We start from the raw sequence: 25,000 nt of genomic DNA on the forward strand, positions 1-25,000 counted from the left end.
AATGCAATGTGGGAATCATTAGATGAGGTAGAACGATCTACAAATCTAAATTGTCTATGCATATGTAGATGATGAAAAGAAAAACAAACATTGAGAATGAGATGCCCACCAATGTCCAAGAAATGGATAACTCGAACGTATTTAAGGATTTAATGACTAAAACACGTAATCAGTTATATAGTGTCGATTCATACTAAGGATATTAACAGTTCAAGTAACAAGTCATTTGATATGTCACAACGAGCACATGGATACCTAGTTGATTTAATGAAGCTAAGGGGATGTTAATATCAAAGCACCCAGCAAGAGGCCATGACACTTGTTTATCATCAGCACATAATTCTTCAGGGGTAGAAACAATAATGAAACTCTAATGAACAGCAGAAGAAACCAATACCAAAAAAGAAAATTTACAATGGTAAAGACTAGAAGACTGAAGCAGTTCTTTCTTTGTCAATCTTTTCTCACAAGGTTTGCTTACATCTAAGAATTGCTAAGGACATGTTTCTAATATAAAAAAGAAGACAATACAGAAACATTGCACTTATATAAGCCAATTGACACTAACATTGCCAAGCCAAGTGAAGAGTGGAAACTGAGCCAAAGCAATGAAGAGCAAGAGATAGTGATGCCTGCTTGAATCATAGCTCCTTACCTCTGCAAATAGCACTCTCTTCATAGTTTTCACCAAGAATATTCCCATGCATAAGGCCGTCCATGGCATCAGAAAATAGTAAGAGTATTTCAACGATATTCTTCCGATGGCAGCCAGACACAATCCGGTAAACGCATATCCAGCATATGCGACAATATCGAGTAACGGTGCCTCCCCACTTCCCAGTGATAAGAGTGTTACTTTAAGCAGCATGACTTGCATAAACCAACCGAGCAATCCTTTGATGAACAACCAACTCAAAGCTTCTGGAGTAAACCTACAATCATTTTAGGAAAATGATAGAGTTAATAATCACCTTGATTCTTGGTGAATAGGTAGTTGAAGTTGAGATATGATGTAGAAGGATTTCTGGCAAAGATGTTCAGATCAAAGTTCCAAAGTGTGAAAAAACAGTCATAAACCTACCAGAAAAGTATTCACACTACTTGACCAGCTCAAGTTAGTAACTGCCAAGGAGGAGAGAAAACCTAATCTACTGTTCATGCAAGAATAAAAATGATGTTTCATCAAAGATGTCATATCTCAAAGTATCAAACATCAAGAAATAATGAGAATTGTTTATCAAAATTCAAATACAAAAGTTGAAATATTTCAATATTTGGTTTGGTTACTCAACAAACAATGCTATTCTTACATATACAGATAAAACATCTCAAATGAGGGAAAACGTTAGGACCAGACATGGCACATCACCAATATAATCAGCCACAATTAGTACCGAATTCGTAAATAATCGCTGATGTGAAAGTGGAAACTACAGGATAAGTTACCCAAGGCAATCCCCCTCACCAACCAACCCTGCCCAAGAAGCAACCTATTCGAATCGAAGAAGGTTGTTCTAAATATAGCATCTGTTCCTTGAAAGAAAGATTGTGAGTCCATTAACTTTATTGCATATTTGGCCTCCTATTCTAGGACTTTTAGATATTGCTCCAGCTTAGGAAAAAAGGGAAAGGAAGGTACCATTGGAATGAACAAAACTTGGCATTCCATACTTCGTGCTTAGGATTAGCAAACATTGGCAAATGCACTTACTTCGCAGTAGTTCGTTTAGATTGAAAACAAATACGCATGCCTAATGGAAAATTGAATGTCAAGAAAAATTAACTACTTTTGACAACCTTTTTCTGTAGAAGCATTTCTTCTCCAAGAAAATGAATTGTCGAGTATAATGGTCCAACCTTTCTGTGGTTCCGGAGCAAGTAACTCTTTCGCAAAGGGAGGATTTTCTTATGCTGGAAACTGGAAAGCTCAGGTTTGTTCTCAGTTAAATCTGCTTTGGAAGCTCTCCAAGGAAAAGAAGGGTGCTGGAGGAAGGCCTGTGTAACCAGATATGGGACGGTAAAATTCCAAAATGAGTTGATTTCTTGTGAACTACTTCTCTTAGCAGTATCAACACCTTGGATATGGTTCAGAGAAGGTTACCTAGATTATGCATCTCCCCCAAGGTTCGTTCTATGTTTTTCAGAAGTGAGGAAACTCTGCATCAAGTGTGGGATTTCTTTGAAGATCTCTTTGGTTGGTAGGGGTGTAACCAAAGTTGGTGGATGTGTCTGCCTGAAGTCTTTCTGGGAAGATTTTTAAAGACAAAGCAAGAGGTCTATGGATGAATACAGCCAGAGATATCCTTCGACTTCTTTGGAAGGAAAGGAATTCTGGAGTTTTCTACAATAAGAAGCCTTATTCTTCTTCTTTTGTGAATTTCTACAACATACTGCCTCTGAGTAGAGTGCTCAGCATAGCATAGGTTTTTTTCTTTTTCAATAATTACTCATTTACTCCATCGTAAATCCTTTTGTAATCCTTCCTTCGGGAAAAGGCATGCCTAATCCCCCTTTGGTTCCCCTAGGTTGTTTTGTTGGCCTTTTGACGAGTTCTCTTTGTTTCTTATAAAATATTGCATGTATTATAAAAGGTTAAGAAAACATTATATCTATCCATGCCCAAAGATCACAAATATTCACAGACAGAATCCCAATAGCTTGGCCTGGAATCCTATTGCGGAAAAGATCCAAAACGGCTTTCCCATTGAAATAGTGTGTTTTCCGTTAAGGGAGTAAGTTAACCTCCTCCAATTCATTTCGAGTGATATTCCAATTTACTTCATTTCCCTGTTTAGGATCCCTCTTTTTGTTAGAGTTTCGATCACACTTCCAAAGGCGAAGCTTCTAATGTTTCTTCCCTGATCTCTTTATTATTGGGATCTTAGTTTTATAGTGCCATCTAGGGATGTTTGTCTACGGAATCCTAATCCCTCAAGCTCTTTTGGTTTCTCTTTTTCCTTCTTGGCTAGTTTCTCCCTTCCAAATAGTTTTCTTCATTGCAGAAGATTTCAGTCCCAAGAAAGTTTCAAAAAATTGAGTAAGAAATCAAACTTACATTGAAAGAAATAAAAGAATATAGAAGGGCATACGAGAGAGAGGAAATAAATAAAATAAAAGGTCTGAACCCTAACTACAAAATATGGCTCCAATTCAACGAAAATGTCGTGAATGCCCATAAGGGGCCATTAAACCTAGCAACCTCCCAAACCTCCTCACATGATCACTCCATCTCACTAAATATTTTATTGTTCTTTTCAGACCAAATCTCCCACAGAACAGCAAAGAAACTATCATGCTACAACATTTTACTCTTTTTCTGAAATGGAGAATTCAAGCACCTCCTCCCCCATAGAGCCACAATCTTTATTCGGGCCCAACATAAACCGAACAAGGTCATCCACCCAAAAGGATGCAGGTCATAGCTACTCACAATGACCTTGTACCACAGTGCATTAGGCTCTATGAAGACCCACCATAACCACTTAGCCAAAACGACCTGTTTGCATAATCTCAAGTTCCAATCCCAAGAAAGCTAAATTGTTTATCTAGCTGTTTTGAATTAGAGAATTAACACTATCAATTTCATTTAGAGGTCTTCCTTGATGCTACTGGACCAGCCATGGTGTATTTTGCGTAAATGTCCTTTGGAGAGATGGGACCATGTGTTGAGGAGTAATAATGTCACTGTCTCAATTTGGGAGTGGTTTTTTGTGTTTGGCTCAAACATATGAGAGGTTTGGACTAACCTTTATAACAAGGGAGACTAATGGGGGAGGCTATTTTGTGGAACATTTGGCTCAAGATAAACCATTTTTATAGTTTGACACTTCCCTTTGGGACAAAAGGATTTTGTACTTTATCATTTTCCAATATCCTTAACAGTAAATTTTTTTTTTCCATCTTTTGTTTTATGTTTCTTTTTTATCCATTGTAAATATTTTCATTTGAAATATGAACTTATGGTTCTCATTTTTTGAAAAAGAAAAAATTAAAATAACGGTACAACTAAAAAGTTATTTGCACTCACTTTCCTTGAAGACCAAGTGAGAAGCCTGCAAGAACAACATAAGTGCCGAAAGCCATGAGTGGAATGTACAAGTCTGGTGCATTGATATCATAAATTGGTGGCTTATACGATAGTCTGCCTCCAATTGGATCAGTTATTCTTGTCCAATGGCCCTGGAACAAAAGCAATACGATAATTAAGGAGTAAGGAGAAAGTAGGGACTACAAAAATTAACAAGGGAGAAATTAAAAGATTAGTACATACCCTGTGTAAAAATGGAAATAGGACAACCTTCAATTTATTCCTAACATACTGGTCGTTCACTTGGAAGTAGTATTGGGGATCAGAAAAGTACCTACTTATCTATCCATAGCAAAAAATAAAAATTAAAAATGGAAAAAAAATAATTAAGAAAAGGCTAAATGCCTTAAATCATCTGATCTGAGACAAAAAGTGAAATAAAATGCCTAGGCACGTGCTTAAGAATTTCAAAGCGCCCAATCATTAGAAGCAGGAAGAGAGAATCAATTGCATCATCCTGAAAAGAGATAAGGATAACAGTTCATCTTTCTTCTTCTTTTCTTTTGTAAAAAAAAAAAAAAATCAATGATTAGGTGAAAAGTTAATGATCTTTTCCATCCTCTTCCTATTGGTATTGCTGAAAACCACCTCAATTTGAGTTAATTAAAAAAGGAAGTATGATAGCAAGAGTTGAAAAAAGCATACCAACTAGGCATGAAATTTAACTATATCTAGAACCTCTTACCAACTCAAACACTTTGAACATCCTTTTGTCTTTTAAAAACCAAACTCCCTACATGAAAGCTTTCAGCACATTAAGCCACAATGTCTTAGCTTTTCTTTTTCCCTTTCTCAATCCAAGTCCAGAAAACAACTTTGAAAGAAGAGAAGAGATGATTATAATGCTTCAACCTAGCTTAGATTTTTCAAAGAGATGTAATATATAACCTGGCAAGATGCTTGCTACGACGCCATCATAATTTCAAGAACAGACGAGTTGTATGGCAGAATTTAGTTGAAGCAACTCTTTTGGGTTCATGGAGAAAAAGAAGTGAAAGAGTGGGTGCTTGATGATAAAAGCAAATGTTAGAAGAGGCGGTAAAAAGTTTCTTGTGAAAAAATATAATTGTCATGAAAATTTTCTGAATACAAAAACAAAGAAAAAAAAAACACTAACCACTTACATCAAGTTGTGATTTTGTATATTCATGGAAATCTATAACATTTTCTGAACTATAAATCTTGGATGGTGATAAATTAACGGAGGAAATAGTACTCACATTGCTTTGAACATACTCTGAGCTTGACCCAAATATTTTCTCTCCATATGCACCCAATCCACCTCGGATTAGTCCAGATCCGGCACCATAAAATGCATTTCCGAATGGATTTGGCTGAGAGCTTGATGGAGGTTTTGGAGCTACAGATTGGGCTTCCACATTATTATACATTTCTGCATATGGAAAAGAAAGAAAAGGTAAACGAACAAGAAAACACCTCACGAGGAACTGTACATCCTTTTTCAACTAAAGAGTATGATTCTTGAATCACATAAGATGTTTTATTCTAACTTTCCTTACAATTCAATGTCATTTCAGCATTGAGAAAATAAGGGATGAAGCGCACATGTCAAAATATTTTCACCGACAGGCTACAGGCTATATAGGTTATAGCAATTTGCAAGAAATCAAACAACATCCTTAATAGAAATGGCAAGATATCAATCGTTGTAAATTAAAGATGATGAAATCAAACGTGGAAAGTATAGACCAGCAATCAGAAAAACGGAAAAGCACAATAACATGATAAAAATTCTAAAAACATACTGGCGAACGTGTGATATTTTTTAGCATATTGGTGTTGTATAGAATATAAAATTGCAAGCACCGTCATAGCAAAGCCTCAACTTAATCACGGAGTTAGAAATAGGTGCTCAAAGGGGATGATTTGCTTATAACATTTGCAGGGAAAATCCCCCACGTGAAATTTTCTTTCACCTTTTACAAATCCTAAAGAGTTCCCATGACTAATTTAAGCTCTTCTAGATGCTAAAACTAAAATTAAAAATTAAAAAAACGCCAACATTAACCACTTCCAGAACCGAATCTGATCCCAAATCACGCCACAAAACTCAATTTCAACCCAAAAACTTCGAATTCACGAGGAACGAATTTTATTGATCCTAGAGTAATAAGAAGCTGACGCAGCACTAAAATAAGATCTCAAGTTCAATAAGAATATAAACCAAGGCAAAAGAAATGATTCATATCACAAGAAGCAAGTAACAATTCCCGTAATTCAGCGAAACGAAACATCCCGTACATTCCAGATTCAGAAAAATGATCATAATAATAACCAATCTGATAAAGCAAATAAAGAAAAAACAAAAGGCGAACTTCTGAAGAAACGCGACCGACCGGAAGATCTACTGGGTGCAAATACGACAAAGGAAGGTGTGAGACAGGGCGGCGAGGGCTTCGCTGTGGAGACGGAGGAAGGGGTCGGAAAGGTTCCGGCGAAAGCCTCGCTCGAGGGAGAAGAAAGCGAGCGACACGACGGTGAAAGAGCGAAGAAATTTTAGAGTCTGAATCTGAAGGTGAAGTTGGATCGGGTATCTGGTAAGAGTGAGACTTGGGCTTGGGCTCTCTACTTTGGGGAACTTTCTAATAATTATTCAATTTTAACTCTAAAATATATGAATTATATTAAAGTTTCCATTTTTTTTTATTATAATAAATCACCATTATTAATAATATTTCTTTCAAACTGTGACTCTATTGTTGTGTCAGCGGACGTTAGGTCCCTAAGAAAGTGGATTGCTAGATCTTATATTAGTTGGAAAGGGGAATAAAACATTCCTTATAACCATATGAAAATTATTCCCTACAAGACACGTTCTAAAAATTATGAGACTAACGATAATATATAACGGGCCAAAGCAAACAATATCTGTTAGTAGTAGGTTTTGGCTGTTATAAAATGGTATCCGAGCTGGGCACTGAGCGGTATGCTAGCGAGAACCCTAGGTCCCTAAGAAGGTGGATTATGAGATCTCACGTCAATTAGAGAGAGAAACGAAACATTCATTCTAAGGGCGTGGAAAAGTTTCCCTGTGCTTAAAAAATTGTGAGGCTGACATAAATACATAACGGATCAAAACGGACAATATCTATTAGCGGTATTAACCCAGTGGTCATTAAGATCGGTGGAAGATTAAATAATTTTAACTTTTTAAGGTAGGGAAGCGTCTAATATATTAAAAATTTTATAATTACTGTGTAATATTAGAGATGTTCATTTAATTTGTTCGAATGAGGTAGAGAATTCTCACCCCGATCTCCACAAAAATAAATGAGAAATTTTGCTAGGATATGGAATGAAATAGGAGGTAGGAAAGGCTTCTCGGTCCCCACTTTGCCTCGCTCGTGAATGTCTCATATTAATCAAATAAATGCAAAAATACCTATATGATAATAATGAAATAGAAAGCTAATTATAATTGACTATCATATTTTTTTTTAAAAAAAATTGTCAATGGACCGAACCGCGGCCCAAACGAAACTAGACCAGTTGAAACCCAAACAGTACCTCAACGTAAGAGGTCTACCAAAGCGAATTACGTGTCACTATTTGATAGGTTCAATATTGATCGTTGACTTTTTGATTTGAAATAAACCCAATCCCTTTACGACACGTCGTTCAAACCCGAACCCCCATCTTTACATCCTGAACCCGACCACCGCCACCACCGTCTCTCCCCCGCTCTCTCTCCGTTTCGAATCCTTCTCTGCCTCTCTCTCTCTCTCTCTCTCTCTCCCTCCCTCTCTGCCACTTCGATCAATTACCCGCCTGAATTTTTCAGTAAGTTTCTGTATTCAAATCTTTAGCGATTAATTGATTTGGAATTTCAGTTTATGAACTCCAGGGAGTTTTTGTATTTGCACTTTGATATTATCCTCGCGGCTTTGATTTTGGGTCCTTTTTCTTCGATGGTTTATGGGTTGTGGGAGTGAGTGTTTTTGGTGGGTAATCGTGAAATTTCATGCCCTTTTATGCTTCTTTGTTTGGGAGATTGGTAAGAAAAAAGTTAGGGATGTTGTTTAAATGGAAGGAAAATATGTCTGCAGTTGTGTCTTTCTGCTGAAAAACGTGGGTTATAATTGAATGAGATGAACGTTTGTTTTATGGATGTCTGAGAATTTTAATTGTATGAAAAAGCTTTCGAGTATGGTGACTTTGGGTCCTGTTGCTTTCCCCTCTTGAGTTACTTTTGTTTATGGAGATAGCATTGAACTTTTGAAGTAATTACAGTTTGGTGGCGTTTTTTTGAAGGGGTAAGCTCATTAATCAACCAAGTAGAGCGTTTTCTTGATTTAAATGTTTGCACAGGCCCCATACTGTCTCAGCTACAGCATTAACTTGTGGCATGCCTACCTATGTTGGTATATTGTTGAGGATTGTTGTGAGGGAGTCTCACGGTTGGCTAATTAAGGGAATGATAATGGGTTTATAAGTAAGGGAATGATAATGGGTTTATAAGTAAGGAATACATCTCCATTGGGATGAGGGCTTTTGAGGAAGCTAAAAGCAAAGCCATGAGTGTTTATGACTCAAAGTGGACAATATCATACCATTGTGGAGAGTTGTGATTCCTAACATGGTGTCAGAGTTATGCTTTTAAGTTACGTCAATAGAATCCTTAAATGTCGAACAATGTAGTTGGGACCTTGAAAGTGTAGTCAAAAGTGACTCAAGTTTCGAACAAAGGGTGTACTTTGTTCGAGGGCTCCAGAGAAATGAGTCGAGTCTCAATTAAAGGGAGGCTGATTGAGGTCTCCATAGGCCTTAGGGGAGGTTCTATAGTGTACTTTGCTCGAGGGGAGGATTGTTGAGAATTGTTGAGAGGTAGTTCCATATTGGCTAACTAAGGAAATGATCATGGGTTTATAAATAAGGAATACATCTCCATTGGTACAGGCCTTTTGGAGAAACCAAAAGCAAAGCCATGAGAGCTGATTCTCAAAGTGGATAATATCATATCATTGTGGAGAGTCGTGATTCCTAACATATATATCTTCTTTTGCTAATTTTTCTTTTCTGCAAGATCGATCTTCATTTATTCTTTTATTTTCATCTTGGTTATGGAATTTTCTGAAAATGGTTTGATTGTTGATTGCAGTGGAATTTGGGGTTGATGGTGATAGTGAGGTGGTGGGAAATTCGACTCTGGTGGATAGGAAACCTCTTGATGAAAACGAAACAGGTGTAAGTTCTATAGAAAGGATATTCGATGAGGACGGGGACGAGAAAATAATACAAGATTCATCTGGAAGGAATGCCATTTTGGATTCAGTTCCTGGATTGCCAGTAGTTCAAGCAGATGAGCCCTATGTTGGTCAGGAATTTGAAAATGAGGCAGCAGCTCATGCGTTTTATAATGCTTATGCTACACGTGTGGGGTTCGTAATTCGTGTTAGCAAGCTTTCACGATCGAGACGTGATGGGACGGCTATTGGTCGAGCACTAGTTTGCAACAAAGAGGGGTACAGGATGCCTGACAAGCGGGAAAAGATCGTGAGGCAGAGGGCCGAGACGAGGGTAGGTTGCAGGGCAATGATTTTGGTGAGAAAAGTGAACTCTGGCAAATGGGTTGTCACTAAATTTGTGAAGGAGCATACTCATCCTTTGTCACCTGGGAAAGGTCGAAGAGATTGCATATATGATCAATATCCTGTAAGTTCTTCCATACACCAATGTTCAAATCCTGATGCACTAACACATGTTCTGACAAAATGAGATTCTCTTTGAAACCAGAATTTTGTTTATCTTTGTTGCTTTATTTGGGGCCTGGTTCAATTGTTAATCATCTGTTTGTATATATTACTCTGGGGAAATGGTGGGAGATGAAGGGAAATCCTCGAACTGCTGTCGGTTTCTTGTTCGTAGAAGATTTAGTAAGCTAGTGCTCACGATCCATGTCTCAAGGAGACACCGAGAATCTTTGTTAATCCTTCGAGTTTGGAAGGACGGTGCTTCAGTAGTTTTCTTTGGGAGGCGGCCCTCACTCCCTCCCCCCACCCCACCTGTAACACTCCAAGTCCACTGTTAGTAGACATTGTCTGCTTAGGCTCGTTACGTATCGTCGTCAGTCTCACGGTTTTAAAATGCGTCTGCTAGGGAGAGATTTCTATACCCTTATAAAAAATGATTCGTTCCTCTCTTCAACTGATGTGGGATCTCACACCACTCCATTCCTCCCATAGACTTGTCGTCCTTTTTGTGATTTATTCCATATTTCTATTGGTTCATATCGAAATAAACGAAATTATTTCCTATTTGTTGAATGACCTTTCATAAAGATATCCTTGGCCTTTGTTTCTTCATTATAGTTTGAGCTTTTAACTTGTAAGTATGTTACATCTTATGTGAGGTGGAGGCATTCGGAACTGCTGAGCTAAGCTCGTGATGGCACTTTTGGCTTCTTTTATAAGTACGGTGAGATTCCATATTCGTTGGAGAGGAGAACGAAACATTCCTTATAAGAGTGTAGAAACATCTTTCTAACAGATGCGTTTTAGAACTGTGACGCTGATGGCGATACGTAACGGGCCAAATCGAACAATATCTACTAGCGGTAGGCTTGGACCGTTACAAATGGTATTAGAGCCAGACACCGAGTGGTGTGCCAGTGAGGACGTTGGGACCCCAAAGGAGGTGAATTATGAGATCACACATCGGTTGGAGAGAGGAACAAAACATTTCTTCTAAGAGTGTGGAAACCTCTCCCTAACATATGCGTTTTAAAATTGTGAGGTTGAAGGTGATATGTAATGGATCAAATCAGACAATATCTGCTAGCAGTGGACTTGGGCTGTTACAAATGGCATCAGAGCTAGACATCGGCTAGTGTGCCAGCGAGAACGCTGGGTCTCCAAGGGGATGGATTGTGAGATCCCACATCGGTTGAAGAGGGGGAACGGAGCATTTCTTATAAAAGTGTGGAAATTTCTCCCTAACAGCTGCATTTTAAAACCGTGAGGTTTATAACGATACATAACTAGCCAAATTAGACAATATCTGCTAGCGATGGGCTTGGCTATTACAAATGGTATTAGAGCCAGACACCAGGCGGTGTGCCAGTGAGGACGCTGGGCCCCCAAGGGGGTGGATTGTGAGATCCCACATCGATTGGAGAGGGGAACGAAGCATTCCTTATAAGAGTATGGAAACCTCTCCCTAACAAACGTGTTTTAAAACCATGAGGTTAACAGCGATACGTAACGGGCCAAGTCAGACAATATCTACTAGCAGTAGGCTTGAACGGTTACAAATACCATCCTTTCAAACATCAGAGGTTTTAAATCATAGAACAATTCATTCTTTCCTTGTTGATGGTGTTATTAGCGAGCTCAATTGTATGACTCCGGTTCTCATAGTCTCTTGAAGTTTTACACTTCTTAGTGTTATATACTAATGGCAAATGGCTTATAACAGTGCATTCATTGTATTACTCACTCAACTTTTGCCATCCTTGCATTGCAGAACGAACACGATAAGATACGCGAACTGTCTCAGCAGCTTGCAATTGAGAAAAAGCGATCGGCAACATATAAAAGGCATCTAGAAGTAATATTCGAATACATCGATGAGCATAACGATAACCTGTCGAGAAAGATCCAACATATAGTAGACAATGTGAAGGAGATGGAAAGCATAGAACAGCAGAATCATAGATAGTATTTGGGTAAACTTTTATACTCTCAGCTTGGGATTCCAAAATGAAGATGATGGTATAGTTGCTGGATGGATGAAGAACTTGTTAGTTTAGAATTCTTTGTGATATGTTCCAGCATTTAGACGTCAGTTCAGTGTCACATAAAATGGAGTATATTGCCCATGGTGTTCATTGCTTGTAAATCTCAATGTATGTCATGTTTTGTATAGCATTCGAACGATTTGTATCTTATTTTCGTTAGCAGTAGTTTTGCTTTTTTCCTCTTTTATTCATTTTCTTCAAGTTATTGACGATTAAACATGGGATCACCCCTAATAAATATTGTCTGTTTTGACCTGTTACGTATCGCCATCAACTTTATGGTCTTAAAATGCATCTGTTAGGAAGATATTTTCACACCCTTATAAGGAATACTTTGTTTTTCTCTCCAACTGAGGACGGTGAGCCATTGATGGGAGTGGATTGTGAGATCCTACATCGGTTAGAGAGGGGAACAAAGTATTTCTTATAAGAGTGCAAACCTCTCCCTTGCAGACACGTTTTAAAACTATGAGATGGACGATGATATGTAACGGGCCAAAGCAGACAATATCTACTAGTGATAGGCTTGAGCTATTACATCATGTCTTTATAGACATCATAGGAAGAAGAATGGTTTTTGGCATTCACGTCGTTCAATCCATTCACCTCCAAAAAGAAAGGAGAAACGAAAAAACTTGTCGGGTACTAAAGGACATTGCCATACAACTATTGGAACTTGTGCCCTATATCTCGGGGACTAAAGGACATTGTCATACTAAGATGTTCAATCTATGAACGTTCAGGGTTATAGAAGTTAATATGTAAGACAAGGTGAATATATGAGCTTTTGATGTGTCACCAAGTTGGTCGTTTTCAACTTGATCTCAATACTAAATGTATCGTGACGTTTTGTTAGAGCAAATATGTTTTATTTTTAATTCAACATGGAAAGGGGAAGATTTAATCCTCATGATTGAAGTGATTAAACCGTTAATTAACGAACCTATTTTTGCCACCATGCCGAAATTTTTTAAAAAAATTGTTTTATTACTATTTTTTTCCAATTTATTAAATCTCCACCCTTAGTTGATTTTTTTTTTTTAATAAATAAAACCAATTCAATTTCTAGCAAAAACTACCAAAAAGGATGAAGTTTTAGAAGATTATGAAATCACTACCCACCTAGCTAACTTAATATCGTGAATGATAAAGAATACTATCAACCGGAAGCCTTTCGAGAGTACTTTCACCCATCAAGAAAAGAGTATCCGTATTGAAGTTCAAGTATCCTTAAGCTAACTCACAAATATGAGCATCAACTAGAAGCTTTTCAAGAGTACTTTCACCTGTCAAGAAAAGAGTATCCGTATTGAGGTTCAAGTATTCTCAGCTAACTCACGAATATGATGCATTTCAACATAGTAACGCAATTGATACGAACCTGGAGATTCCAACTATAATGAACACATTGCTAACTATGGATATGATATCAAAATTAGATTGATCGTAATCTTAAGAAGAAATAGAAAACACTTCAATACTGAATCTTTGAGAGCGGTTTAAATTCAAACTTAAAAAAACATTATTTCGCTCTTTCTACTACTTAAAACATCACTTCTAAACCATGGTCAAACATAGTTAAAATCACTTTCAAACATGTTCCACTGATCTACCAGTCTCTGTCCGTTCGGAATTAAAATTTCAAGTTGCATGTTAGGTAGAACTCTAATGTCATTGGCATTATGTTTTCAGTACTACTTTCTAAACCAAGTTGACTAAAATTTTAACTCATGCCGGCTGCCGACAGCGGGCTTGAGCCAAACCCCACAACAACCAAACAGCATAAAAGAGAGAGAAGATCAGAGAAAAAGGTTTGAATTGAAAATTGAAAGGACAAGACAGATCAAACAAAGAGGAGACAGTGTCGGCAACGCACATTTCGACCAAGAAACCAAATTGTTTCACAGCAATATAAATATATTACATACCAACAAATTCATTGACACCTCAGAAACACAGGAATTCTAGGAGTATAAATATGACAAAAAGAGAGAAAACAATACGAATTATTCAATCCAAACGTACTGATTGTTCATCTAATTTACTGCACACTTTAAATAATTGTATAAGGATGTCTTGGTTCTTACTTGGGCTAATGGTGATTCTGAATGCTTACAAACCATTGAGATGGATGAAACTCAAGACGATGTAGCTGGGGCGACGTAAGTTGGATTAAACGCAGCCTGCTCGGCACATGTAAGTGAATTGTGAACTCCGGACTCTTCACGACTAAGACCCATCAGATCAAGGTAGTATTGGTAATGAGAAATAATGTTGTTCATCGGGTCAATATCGCCCTGCCCACAGATGGAATCGCCATAGAGAATATTCATCGTTGCACCGAAACCCGGAACCCTTTTGGACAAGGTATCGTTCTTGGTGGGCTTCCAATTGCCAACAAAGACATCATGGGGTGAAGGCTGTGACTTCTTCACTGGGTTCATCCACATCCACATTGCAGTTTGGAATGCAATGGTAGCATTCTGCTCAACATATTCAGGATGGTTCAACAGATCGAGCTTCAACGCGTCGCCAATCCTGCCATAATTGTAATTCCTAGGACGACAAACAACAATGAGAACTCTGATGAACGTTTGTCGAACACTCTACATGGATGATACATCAAATTCCAGATAAAGATGCCAGCAAGCAAAGATATTAAACAAGAATTTATCAGATTAGCTCTTTATCTAAGAACTTATCCAAGAACTTAATCTAAATCAATGTTAATCTAAACGTGCATACTTCTTTATCCAAGAACATATCAGATTAGCACTTAATCTAAGAACTTATCCAAGAACTTAATCTAAATCAATGTTAATCTAAACGTGCATACTTCTTCATCCAAGAACTTATCAGATTAGCTCTTAATCTAAACGTACAATACAAGAAGGCATTAAGCATTTTTTCAGCATGATATGTTAGATTAGAGACCTGTAAGTGTCAATTTATGGAACAAGGAACACAGCTATAAATCAATATTAAAACCCATTTTACTGGACAAAAGAAATGGGGATAGAAAACTTCAAACCAGAAAATGGGCAGAGCACCACGGCCATAATATTGAGCACCAGGAGCACAAGGATAAGTGAGCTTGAAGTAGTCATTGCAATAGTCCTGACTTGGACTCATCTCCCTGTTGAAACAGAGTCCCCAAGCAAGTGGCCCTCCTGTGACCACTCCATCGCCACCTACAGCCACCAGCATTTCACTCACAATCCACAGTCAATCAGTAAAGAAACTTCTCAAGAAAAGTGTTTTTCACTTACAAGAGGTCCTTGAGCCGACATGGCCCAAAAAAGCAGCAACCTCTCTCATCTGCATCTTCTTATCTCCAGTGGTTCCAAATCCGAGCGGCTCAAACTGGGCGGCGGCGAGAATGAAGGAATGGAAGTCCCAGAAACCGACGGCATGGGCCACCGGCGAATTACGCTTAGCGAAGAGATTCTCGAATTGATAGGTCTCGAAGTAGTCGGTAATGGTCAAATTGCAACAATAAGTGGACCAAGTGCACTCCCAGCCTCTATCACAAAGCCTCTTCCCCTTCACAGTCTTAACCTTCGGCTTAATCGGGGGCTCATCCCCACTCACAACCGACGCCATTACAATCAGCGCCAGTATCACCAGAAGCGAGCGATTCCAAGCCATTATCACCTCTCCCACTGCAAACGCAGAGAGAATAAACATGAATTTCAAGCAGATTTAAGCAGATTTCCATGAGAAGAGAATAAGCTTTTTTCTTACCTCAAATGGCGGCGATTGGGCAGATCTGAGGAGGTTGTTGTCTTAAACTTGCGTGTGCTGATGTAAAAGAAGAAGAAGAAGGAAGGGGAGGAGAATGAGAAGAAAAATGAAGAATCGTTAAAAGGAGGGGTTAGATCGGGCGTCTCTTTCAGCTCGTAGACGCCATTGATTGAAGCCATTTGAGCTCTGGAAGAAGTTACAGAGAGAGTAAGGAATGTGGACCGTCCGATTGAAGATTGATCGTAAGAATTTCCAGGCTGGAGAGGGGACCCATTGAAATGCCGCACCGACACTTAAAATCATTCAATAAAATTTAATTAAAGAATTAACATTGAATTCCTGTTTAAAAAATATATTTTATTAATATCTGTAAACTCATTTTTTAACAAAATTCTTTGTTTTTTTTACAAAAATAGTTTTAATTCTTTATTTCAAACATATGCGTAAATTTATTAAAATTTAATTGATATTCTTAAAACTCAAATAAACTTTAAAAAATCCATTTTCGAGAGAAAAATAAAAAAAATGAAAACAGTGATGATAACCAGAATTCATCACAGTTTAATTTTAAAAAATTATATTTTAAAAAAAAAATATCCTCTTATCGAAACAGTTATTCATACCATATTTTCTCCTCGATTCTTCGATATTTTCTTAATCTCCTTATTTTATAAGAAATCGACATATAAACAATTGAAAACAACTCATAAAATATCCTTGCTTTTTTTTTTTTTTTTTTCGTGGGAATACTTTATTGTTTTTTCTCAACAACTAAATAATATAAATAAACTTCAAATTAAAAAGAATCGACAAAGAAATATCATAATCAAATCGTGTAGAACCTTATGAACAGACAATAAATATATTAATTTGAACGTAAGAAAAACGATCGACCAAATGATACAGCAAATATACTAATTACAACCATTACATTTGATTTGTAATGATAGAGCTCTTCAAAAGTTGATAATAAATAAAAATATCAAAAGATCAATTAACAAAGGTATCATGAAAAGATGAGTAAAATTTCAAAATTGGCATTAAACTCCTCATCTCGTTGTCTCAGTCCACAGGTGGGAAATAAAATTATTAATTGATGAAGAAAATTTAGGAATGGGGGACACAGATTCGGCTAAAAATGATGTGCTGAATAATTAACTAACTAAGGAAACTGAGAATTCAACACAAGGAAAGAACTCCACTATGTTTCTTCTACCACAACCAGCCTACTACTCCACCCCTTCCCCATCTACTCTCCTACTGTCAAACCAAATCCAAATTTGTAGTCTTTCTTCCTGTGATCAATCTGCATTACACAACATTCAGATTCAGATTCAGCCAAGTGAACGAGAAGAGTCTAAAACGAGCCCGATTTTTCCAAAATAAACTTATTTTCTCAAGGATTTCTACTTCTAAAGAACATTTTCGAAGTTCAAGTCGAATTGGAAGTTAGTAAATCCAACTTGCATGCACCTCAATTATACTCACAACACAATTGTCCGACTCTTAACACATTTACATAGATACTCATAGGTTATTAAATCAGAAATTCTAAATAGGTGGCAAATATGGCCAGAAACTTATTTACACGACTCTAATTACCATGGCTGGAACTCCTTCCTTCTAAATCCTTTATTATTTATACGACCCTTATAACCATGGCTCGAACTCATTCCGTCTAAGCCTTATTATTATTGACCATTAGACCAAGCTATGGTAGTTGAGACGAGAACAATTTTTATGAATAGAAAACCCCAAAAACAAGCACAACTTAGCTACTCGAAGAAACTCCTGCAGTATTGTTAAAGTAATGGAAAGAGAACTATATAACTTAGTACCTCTGCGGAAAGGATGAAATTAACCCCCATATTTAGCCGCTCTTCAAGGAAAGCAGCTACACAACCATTGGAATCGATCTTCCCTCTAAGACGGCACTGCCACAGCCATAATAAATACACATCTTCAGTGATATGAATGTCAATCAAACTAGAACTATTCGATGATTTGTTAGCCAGATCAGAAGTTATCGATATAATTGTTGGTGGAATTAACCAGAAACGCAAATTGCTCATTACTAATCATCAGTAGAAACTAAAAATTGACACATTGGTTATATAATACTATGGCATAGAGTAAATAAAACGCAGCAAAAGGGAACAATTCAGTACTCAACATAAACCCTCCAGACTAGTCTATATGAATAACTAAGGCCAGAGATTCCAGCTAAAGATCTAAACCATTGTTGTGTGGGTTCCTTATTCAAGTTGGCTAAGTTTCATTCACTTCATGGTGTTCTATTTCTAACAATTTTTCTTATTTAACTCTTATTGTTATCAATTCTAATCATGGGGCTTTTTGATAAGTTTGTGTTGTGCAAGGGTTAGATTTCAGAGGCTTTTTCGTTCCGCTACTCAATGCTAACTTTCAAGTATATAATAACAAGTGTGTTTCCTTTTGTTAAAAAAAATTAAAATATACCACCAAGGACTTCTGTACGACCTACATTTCAAACACTTTGTTTATATTACCCTCATTTATCCCATAATTTCTTACCATTACCTTATGCTACGACTCGTTTGCCTCTCTTGGAAGTATGTACAACCATTTTGATTGATTTAATCTTTTTCCTTGGGGTTCTGATTCCCAGCCGTCACCCCAGTTCAAAGTCTTGGAAACAGTATGGCAACCAATCAAATGCAAACATTTTCAGTCTTCCTTTCATTTCTTTCCCAAAAGAAAGTTCTCATATTTTCTCTGAACTACTTAATGTAAAATGACCCCTATCGATTAGACAAAGGTTCCTCCATTTTCCTAGCTTACTCAAAATCATATTCTTGAGCAGCAAGGATCAGAAGCAAGATTGGTGAATGATATAATGGTTTTGTGCCAAAAATCAGTTCTTGCAAGCAGCATCACCAAATAATTCATAGAAAGATTTTCAATTTCACTGCAATTTTTTAACCACATTCACTATTTTATTTCTCTTCTGGATTAGCTTTACATATTTTCAACCATTTTATCATTCTCACAATAATACTTTATCATCTACAAAGTGTAAATAAGCCTAATGATTACCAATACAAATTACTGCAATCCCCTCCAATCATTTTCTCCATCATGAATTAAACAGTAGTATAGAAAATGAATCGTGGACAACATATATTTCATATTATAGAGTATTCATAAACCAAAAGCTACCTGTCGAAGAATGTAGTCGTAGCCAAGACTGGAAATTACATCTCTTGACATGTAGTTATACGTGAAATCAGTTGCCAAAGAAACCTAAAATAAGAATAAAAATATATAAGCTATTATGAAAAATAAATTATAATGTTCGATGGTTCTAACTCTTTTTACATCCTAATCTTTCTGGCTTTCTAGGAGGTTACTTTGCCCATTTTCATGTGTTAATAATACCCTGTTATTTATGAATGTTTGTTGTTTCTAGTCAGCAGAAATGACCTGACATAATTTACTTACCTTCTCAGACACTTTTTGAACGTAACTCAGAGCTACCATACCCGTGCTGGCAACTTGTCCAGTGGCAATCTGCAGATTGGAAAAGTGAACCAGACTAAGGGTCATCCAAGTCAAATATGTATCCTTCTTAGAATCAGAATTTACATTTACATTAAAATTAAAAAAAAAAAAATCCAAAAAGCTAGTCGACAATTAACAAATACAAATTTTTTTGAAGAAAAAACTAGATTAAATGTCTGGATACTATTACAGTAGCACAAAGTAATCTAAGATCTTCTATAATATTTAACGAGAGAATAGTGGAGGATGATTTTTGGATATCTTGTACTCTTATTAAAAAGGATCAGTTACATTCCATTATTTACATATTACATTTACAGATTCTTTATTTGCTAATTTACTATTAATTGTAAGTTAAACTACCATTTCAGTTAAATTACCATTTTATAGGTAAAAGCTCAAGGCATATTTTTAGTTCTTACAAAATTGTTTTAGTAATGACGTTTTAATTCAAATGATGTTTGTTGTTAAGCACTTGAAATTGCACTTCCATTGTATTTCAAAGATACTAGTCCTTATGTTTACTCTTTACTTTTATTTTATTTTTTTTATAGTTCATTGACATGTGGAAGGTGGACACTAGTAGGTCTCAATCAATTTAGCTATACTCAGGTTGACGCTCTAACTTTTTTTTTTTTTTTTTTTACAAAATAATAGAGGTATTGAAAGAGACGTCACACCTTGCAACATGTGCATTGCCCACCCTTGCTAATCTCTTTAGATAACAAGACATTTTAAATTCTAAGTTCTCCAACCACAGCTTTGCACTCGTAACCTAGGAGAAAATATCCAACGGACCAAACTCTCACCTTAGGCACCATCCCTTTTGATAGGGGTTGATTTTTATAAGTAAATTTTAATAAGTTAGATCAAAACAAATGAATATTTCAACATTATAATCAACTAAAGTATTATAATGTTATTTTATGAATCAGACCTACGACATATAAATGGGCTCATAATGTTGGACTACTTACACCAGTCTGCTATTAAGAAGTTCTTTACAGACAAGTTCAGGAATTTAAAGGCACATGGAGTGTATATCATAAAAAACTTAAACATAAATATATATTTGACATTTATATTCATTAAGAACTTTTATTAAATTAACGTTAACTAATTAAAACAAGAAATTCCACAAACCTCAACAAATACATTAAAATATCATAAACTTAAAAGGCTTACTTAACTTCTAAACAATTTAGCTATTTGAAGCCAAGCTAAAAACTTTGCTTGCATTGTACGTGGTTATGAAATATAGAAAATTGAAGAAAAAGTCAACGAATGATAAAAGTTACTATACCATCTTATCTGTGTTGTATCTTGCAGCATAACCAATACCAGATTTTCTATGCTGACCAGCCCAAAATACTTCACCACCCAATGATAGATGGGGTGATACACTCTGCAAAACAGAATTATGATCAGTAAAGTCTGTTTCTGTCCCACAGTTGGGAAGAGTCAAAATATGAACAAAGCTACTGATAGTTGTTCAAACTGTCAAGGCCATCCTATTTGCAAGAATGTCTAGACTATCACTCTATCTCCACCTCTATTCCTATCGAGGACAGTAGAACATGAAAATCTGGGGGTTGGGGACGCAGTCCACAACGACAAGTCATTTTGTGCAAAATGATACCTGCTTTCTCTCTTTTGAATAGAAAAGAAACGTATAGTTAAGATGAAATAGAAACAAAGTAAACAAGAGGATCAAGAATTTTAGCAGCAGAGTGCAAGAAGAACAGTAGTGGGATGTGTTGGCTCTTAAGAAGAGAGGTGAATTGTCAATAAAACAAAATCAAATCATAAATACAGAGGACTCCAACACCTATATGTGTATTATGGTGAGCAAGTGTGAAATTATCATTGTATAAAATAGGATTTGCACCAGGTGAAAAAGGATATGATTCCTTATCAAGTACATTCCCTGACAAAAAGGGAGGAAAAAAGTATGACAAGGAAAAGGTAATCTAGATGTCAAAATAAATGCATACCGAGTAACAAAACTCCAAAAGAGAAACTATAAAATGAGTTAAATCTCCAATTTAAAAAAATTTCATGCAGGTGTTTCAAAAATTCTCCCAATGCGAACCAAACACCAAAACTTGTCAACGCAATCAAGAATATTTGAGCAACCATAAAAGGACAGGATAACATAATAATATAAACCATTCTGTTTTGTACCTGAATGTAACTTGCTCCAAATAAGGCACCATTGCCTAATTGAAACTGGGATCTGAAGTCTCTGCCCTGATTCAAATATATAACAAAAACAAATGTATTAATATTTTTTTATTAAAAAAAAAAACTATTCTATCTGTAAAAGGAAAAAATTATTATGAGAAATTCACTCATAATGGAAGTCAAATGATTATAATATAAATATCTAACTTGAACGTAAGAGAAATATTAGCATTCTCAAAACCATAAAACCATTGTCCCCACCCCCACACCCAAAAAAACCAATTTTGAAGTTAGAACTCCTATGTAGTTCTCCCGCACTTGGGAGCTAGAAAACGTAGGGGATTTAATATTAAGGTAGACAGTCTCAAGGAGTCATGAAGCAGAGACAACTAGTTCAATTCCAAAAGATTCAGTACAGCCATTGAGAGTTGAGGAACCTGGCTCTCACACTGATAGATTCTATTTCCTGTTAAACGTTCTTTGGCAAAAGAGCCTGAACTAAATTGGCTTTGGTTAAGGTTTAAGAACATATATCCAAGTCTCGATGGAGACCTTAACAACAGAATTAAACGTCATAAAATAATAGCTGACATTATCAAAATATTAGAGTGTAAATATATTTGTAGAATTTTTGGAAGAAAAGAAGGCCTGCAAACGGAAGAAACCCAACTAAGACACAAAGTAAGGGCAATAGGTTATTTTCAAAGATATTGTTCTTAGCTCAGTGTTCAGCCATAAACATACTTGCTAAGGAAAAATGAGACACTTTGATGGGCATAACTCAAGAGTGGTAACTATAGCATATAAATCATATTCATATCAAAATATCACAACATGATGTTATAAAATTGTGCAAGATCATAAATCTTCCCAGACTTGATAACCTTATAATCGAAGTTGACCATGCCATGCGACATATGTGGCTCATTTGTCAGCTGAAAAAAAATATATATATGATATCAGCAAATTGAAGGAAATTGAAGGAAAATGAAGTATGACAGAACACGATAACTACATGATAGAAGAAACCATATCACCTGTGCATTGCCTTTTAAAGTGAGATTGTTAGATAAATCGCACTTCACTCTCGCATTCAGCCTTCCATCAGTTTGTATCCTCCCAAAAAGCATCAACTACATATCAGTTGCCAATGCCATCACATTGTAGTTCAATATGACAACGAAACAACGCACATTCAGTAAATCGGGTACCTTCGGGTCTATATAGTTGGCACCAAACTCGTAAGTGGCAGTAGGGATTTTGATGGTTTCGGTAGATTGGGAAGGAATCTCAATTGGTCCCATAAACACACTGATCAGTCATCAATGGTTGATAACGCATAGTGATAAGCTAAGTCAATTCACTATATGACCAAGAAGAAAAGACAAAAGGAAAAAGCCTGAAGAAACTCATCACCAAAGCAAAACTACCTGTGGCTGAGGGAAAACTTTTGATTGAGTCCTTTGGTGAAATCAAATCGCATCCCTTCAAATAGTTCCGGCTTTAATGACACTGCCAAGGCAAATCAAATATATAGAATAACTCAGCTCCAGAATACAACAGTTTAAAAACCAAAACTCTTGTTTCCAATTTCCTTGTTTCCACTAAAAAACTACGAAGCCCATATAGATGAATGATATAATTTCTAAATCCCACCATCGTTACAAGCATTACACACCTCAAGAAATCTACATTTTTCAAAAATAAAATAAAGCGATCTCAGATATCCCCGACGAAGTAACTAGAGCAATCAACTTATCGTCAAAGTATAGCCAAATGGGGATAAGAAAAAGATAATTACTGAAAGCTTCACGGTGAATCTCCTCGTAGGGGATAGGACAAGGGAGATCCAAGTAATCAACTTTCTCATCCTCTGTCTTCTTGGGAGGAACGGGTAAGGCCGTAGCCGTAGCCGTAGCCGCAGCCGCAGCAGTTGCAGTGGTCGGAGGAGCAAGGCCCGCCATTTTATATGATCACCTAAAGGAAATGGGAAAGAACCAAGCAACAAGCTAGTGAAGGAATGGCGATGGAACGATCGGAAAAGGCACTGCGAATGGAGATTTGTTGAAGGGATGAAGTGTCGGAACGTGGATTTGTGAGAATCGTGTAGCGGTCAGAGAGAGAGAGAAAACTTTTCTCTCTCTAAACCCCGGAGAGAATGCAAACGCTCTAAAACCCTAGGACCAGGGTCTGCTGTTAGAATGGTCCATCTGGCGCCCAAACCCGGCCCGGTTTGTTCGATGGAAATGGCCATGGTTTAATTATTTAATTTAATAATTTATTAAAATATTTATTTCATTCATTTCTTATGATTAATTATTTACTAAAATTACTGATTAATTACATTATTATTATTATTATTATTGTTATTATTATTATATAGTTAATTAACTATGTTAGTAAAAAAAAAAAAAAAAACATTTTTTAATAATCGTAACCATCTTACTCACGGATGATTTTATAATACATACCAACACTATGGTTCCCTTTCGTAGCATATTTGATTCCCCTTAGTAGTAGATTCAAGAGTGCTCGAGGATTTGATATCACGACCTAATGGGTTCGGCCTTTAGTAAGGTGTACAAAATTTAAAAATTATTACTGTTATATTATAAAGTGTGTGTAATTGCTATTACGTTTGTGATACTAGATACCTTAATTTTGAGAAATTCTCAATGCTAAATAAAGAACGGAATACACCGACAAATCTAAGAGATTTTTTCAACACGAAACGTTAATAAACAAGTAACGTGGTAGAGTAGACATTTGATGTGTTAAAATGGAGATGGACCATTGTTCAAATAAAAACCCTGTACTCGGCTGCCTTTATCACTAGAGAGATGGATCCAAACACACTGTTAGACTAATGGAGGGATGATTTGGGTAATGAGATGGTTGATGCACGGGAACACTCGGGTAGCTATGAGTTTACACGTGATAAGTAAAGCCATTGATTCAAATTTTTATATCGAATTGAATTCGAATCGTTGCAAGCTTATTCGTCGACTAATTAACTCCACAAATTTATGAACTTAAAATTTCATAACTCAATTAACACTTAAAGAATCCAAAATGTTGATCAATGTCAAAGCATTGAAGAAACACTCAACATTAGCACAATAAATGTAGCAAAAAGGAAATCTTCCTCGTATTTCAGATTGTTGCTTCCCAGACGACGCAAATTTAGAAGAAGGAAATCAGCGGGATCTCGAATCACAGCCAGTTTTCTCTGGACTGTCGCGGAAGAGATCCGAGGAAACGGGAAAGAAGAGGAAAGAAGCACAAGAGAATCCATCTGCAGTGGGTCATCACATCAGTGAGAGAGAGGATCAAAACGGTTTATCATTGGGTCCCTGAGCTGATTTATACCTTGCCTATTTCCTAGGCTAACGGTTTCTCCGTTTTTTCTTGATTTTTTGGTATTTCTCGTTCCAAGGAGTCAAAATTTCGTTCAGGTAGCCATGGCCTCCGTTCCGATGAGGATTGCCTTCGGCCTCCTAACATTCGTCACCGTCGGCATGATCATCGGTACGCATTTTTGTTTCATTCTGTTGTTTTCTGTTGATTTTATGCATTGGCGTTTTGTGCGGCTTTCTATTTACTCATTCGATGTCAAGATGGAGATTAATGATGTGTTATTGGACTCCTTTTTTTTTTTTTTTTTTTTTTTTTTTTTTTTTTTTTTTTTT

General features: G+C 36.5%; 5 protein-coding genes across 7 annotated transcripts in view; 2 read left to right on the forward strand and 3 right to left on the reverse strand.

The window, feature by feature from the left end:
- Nucleotides 1–297: 297 nt before the first annotated feature.
- On the reverse strand, nucleotides 298–6,652 carry LOC111479458 (protein YIF1B-like). The gene is made up of 5 exons (XM_023124137.1): nucleotides 6,445–6,652; nucleotides 5,308–5,480; nucleotides 4,271–4,369; nucleotides 4,028–4,179; nucleotides 298–932 (listed from the first exon to the last, which is right to left on the reverse strand). Exons 2-5 carry the CDS (start codon nucleotides 5,476–5,478, stop codon nucleotides 545–547), a joined length of 810 nt encoding a protein of 269 aa, XP_022979905.1. The 5' UTR covers nucleotides 5,479–5,480; nucleotides 6,445–6,652; the 3' UTR covers nucleotides 298–544.
- Nucleotides 6,653–7,937: 1,285 nt separating this feature from the next.
- LOC111479455 (protein FAR1-RELATED SEQUENCE 4-like) lies at nucleotides 7,938–12,030 on the forward strand. Its single transcript, XM_023124135.1, has 3 exons — nucleotides 7,938–8,102; nucleotides 9,207–9,760; nucleotides 11,570–12,030. Exons 1-3 carry the CDS (start codon nucleotides 8,024–8,026, stop codon nucleotides 11,762–11,764), a joined length of 828 nt encoding a protein of 275 aa, XP_022979903.1. The 5' UTR covers nucleotides 7,938–8,023; the 3' UTR covers nucleotides 11,765–12,030.
- Nucleotides 12,031–13,700: 1,670 nt separating this feature from the next.
- LOC111479435 (chitinase-like protein 1) lies at nucleotides 13,701–15,748 on the reverse strand. Its single transcript, XM_023124111.1, has 4 exons — nucleotides 15,588–15,748; nucleotides 15,113–15,505; nucleotides 14,875–15,034; nucleotides 13,701–14,399 (listed from the first exon to the last, which is right to left on the reverse strand). Exons 2-4 carry the CDS (start codon nucleotides 15,489–15,491, stop codon nucleotides 13,982–13,984), a joined length of 957 nt encoding a protein of 318 aa, XP_022979879.1. The 5' UTR covers nucleotides 15,492–15,505; nucleotides 15,588–15,748; the 3' UTR covers nucleotides 13,701–13,981.
- Nucleotides 15,749–16,601: 853 nt separating this feature from the next.
- LOC111479434 (mitochondrial import receptor subunit TOM40-1-like) lies at nucleotides 16,602–23,501 on the reverse strand. The gene is made up of 11 exons (XM_023124109.1): nucleotides 23,113–23,501; nucleotides 22,742–22,823; nucleotides 22,523–22,622; nucleotides 22,349–22,444; nucleotides 22,196–22,246; nucleotides 21,312–21,377; nucleotides 20,431–20,532; nucleotides 19,068–19,136; nucleotides 18,786–18,869; nucleotides 17,426–17,521; nucleotides 16,602–16,893 (listed from the first exon to the last, which is right to left on the reverse strand). The coding sequence occupies exons 1-11, from the start codon at nucleotides 23,273–23,275 to the stop codon at nucleotides 16,837–16,839; spliced, it is 966 nt and encodes a 321-aa protein (XP_022979877.1). The 5' UTR covers nucleotides 23,276–23,501; the 3' UTR covers nucleotides 16,602–16,836.
- An 865-nt stretch (nucleotides 23,502–24,366) lies between these two features.
- LOC111479450 (prolyl 4-hydroxylase 1) overlaps nucleotides 24,367–25,000 on the forward strand; it is an 18,054-nt gene continuing 17,420 nt past the window's right edge. The window contains exons 1-2 of one of the 3 annotated variants that reach the window (XM_023124127.1): nucleotides 24,369–24,648; nucleotides 24,748–24,839. In XM_023124127.1, the coding sequence (XP_022979895.1) occupies nucleotides 24,773–24,839 (67 nt within the window). In that variant the 5' untranslated portion in view covers nucleotides 24,369–24,648; nucleotides 24,748–24,772. Of the gene's footprint in view, nucleotides 24,840–25,000 lie in introns of all 3 variants that reach the window. The other 2 variants (XM_023124128.1, XM_023124126.1) reach the window with 2 other exon arrangements.

Source organism: Cucurbita maxima, unplaced genomic scaffold, assembly GCF_002738345.1.
Source record: "Cucurbita maxima cultivar Rimu unplaced genomic scaffold, Cmax_1.0 Cma_Scf00005, whole genome shotgun sequence".
Taxonomy (NCBI): domain Eukaryota; kingdom Viridiplantae; phylum Streptophyta; class Magnoliopsida; order Cucurbitales; family Cucurbitaceae; genus Cucurbita; species Cucurbita maxima.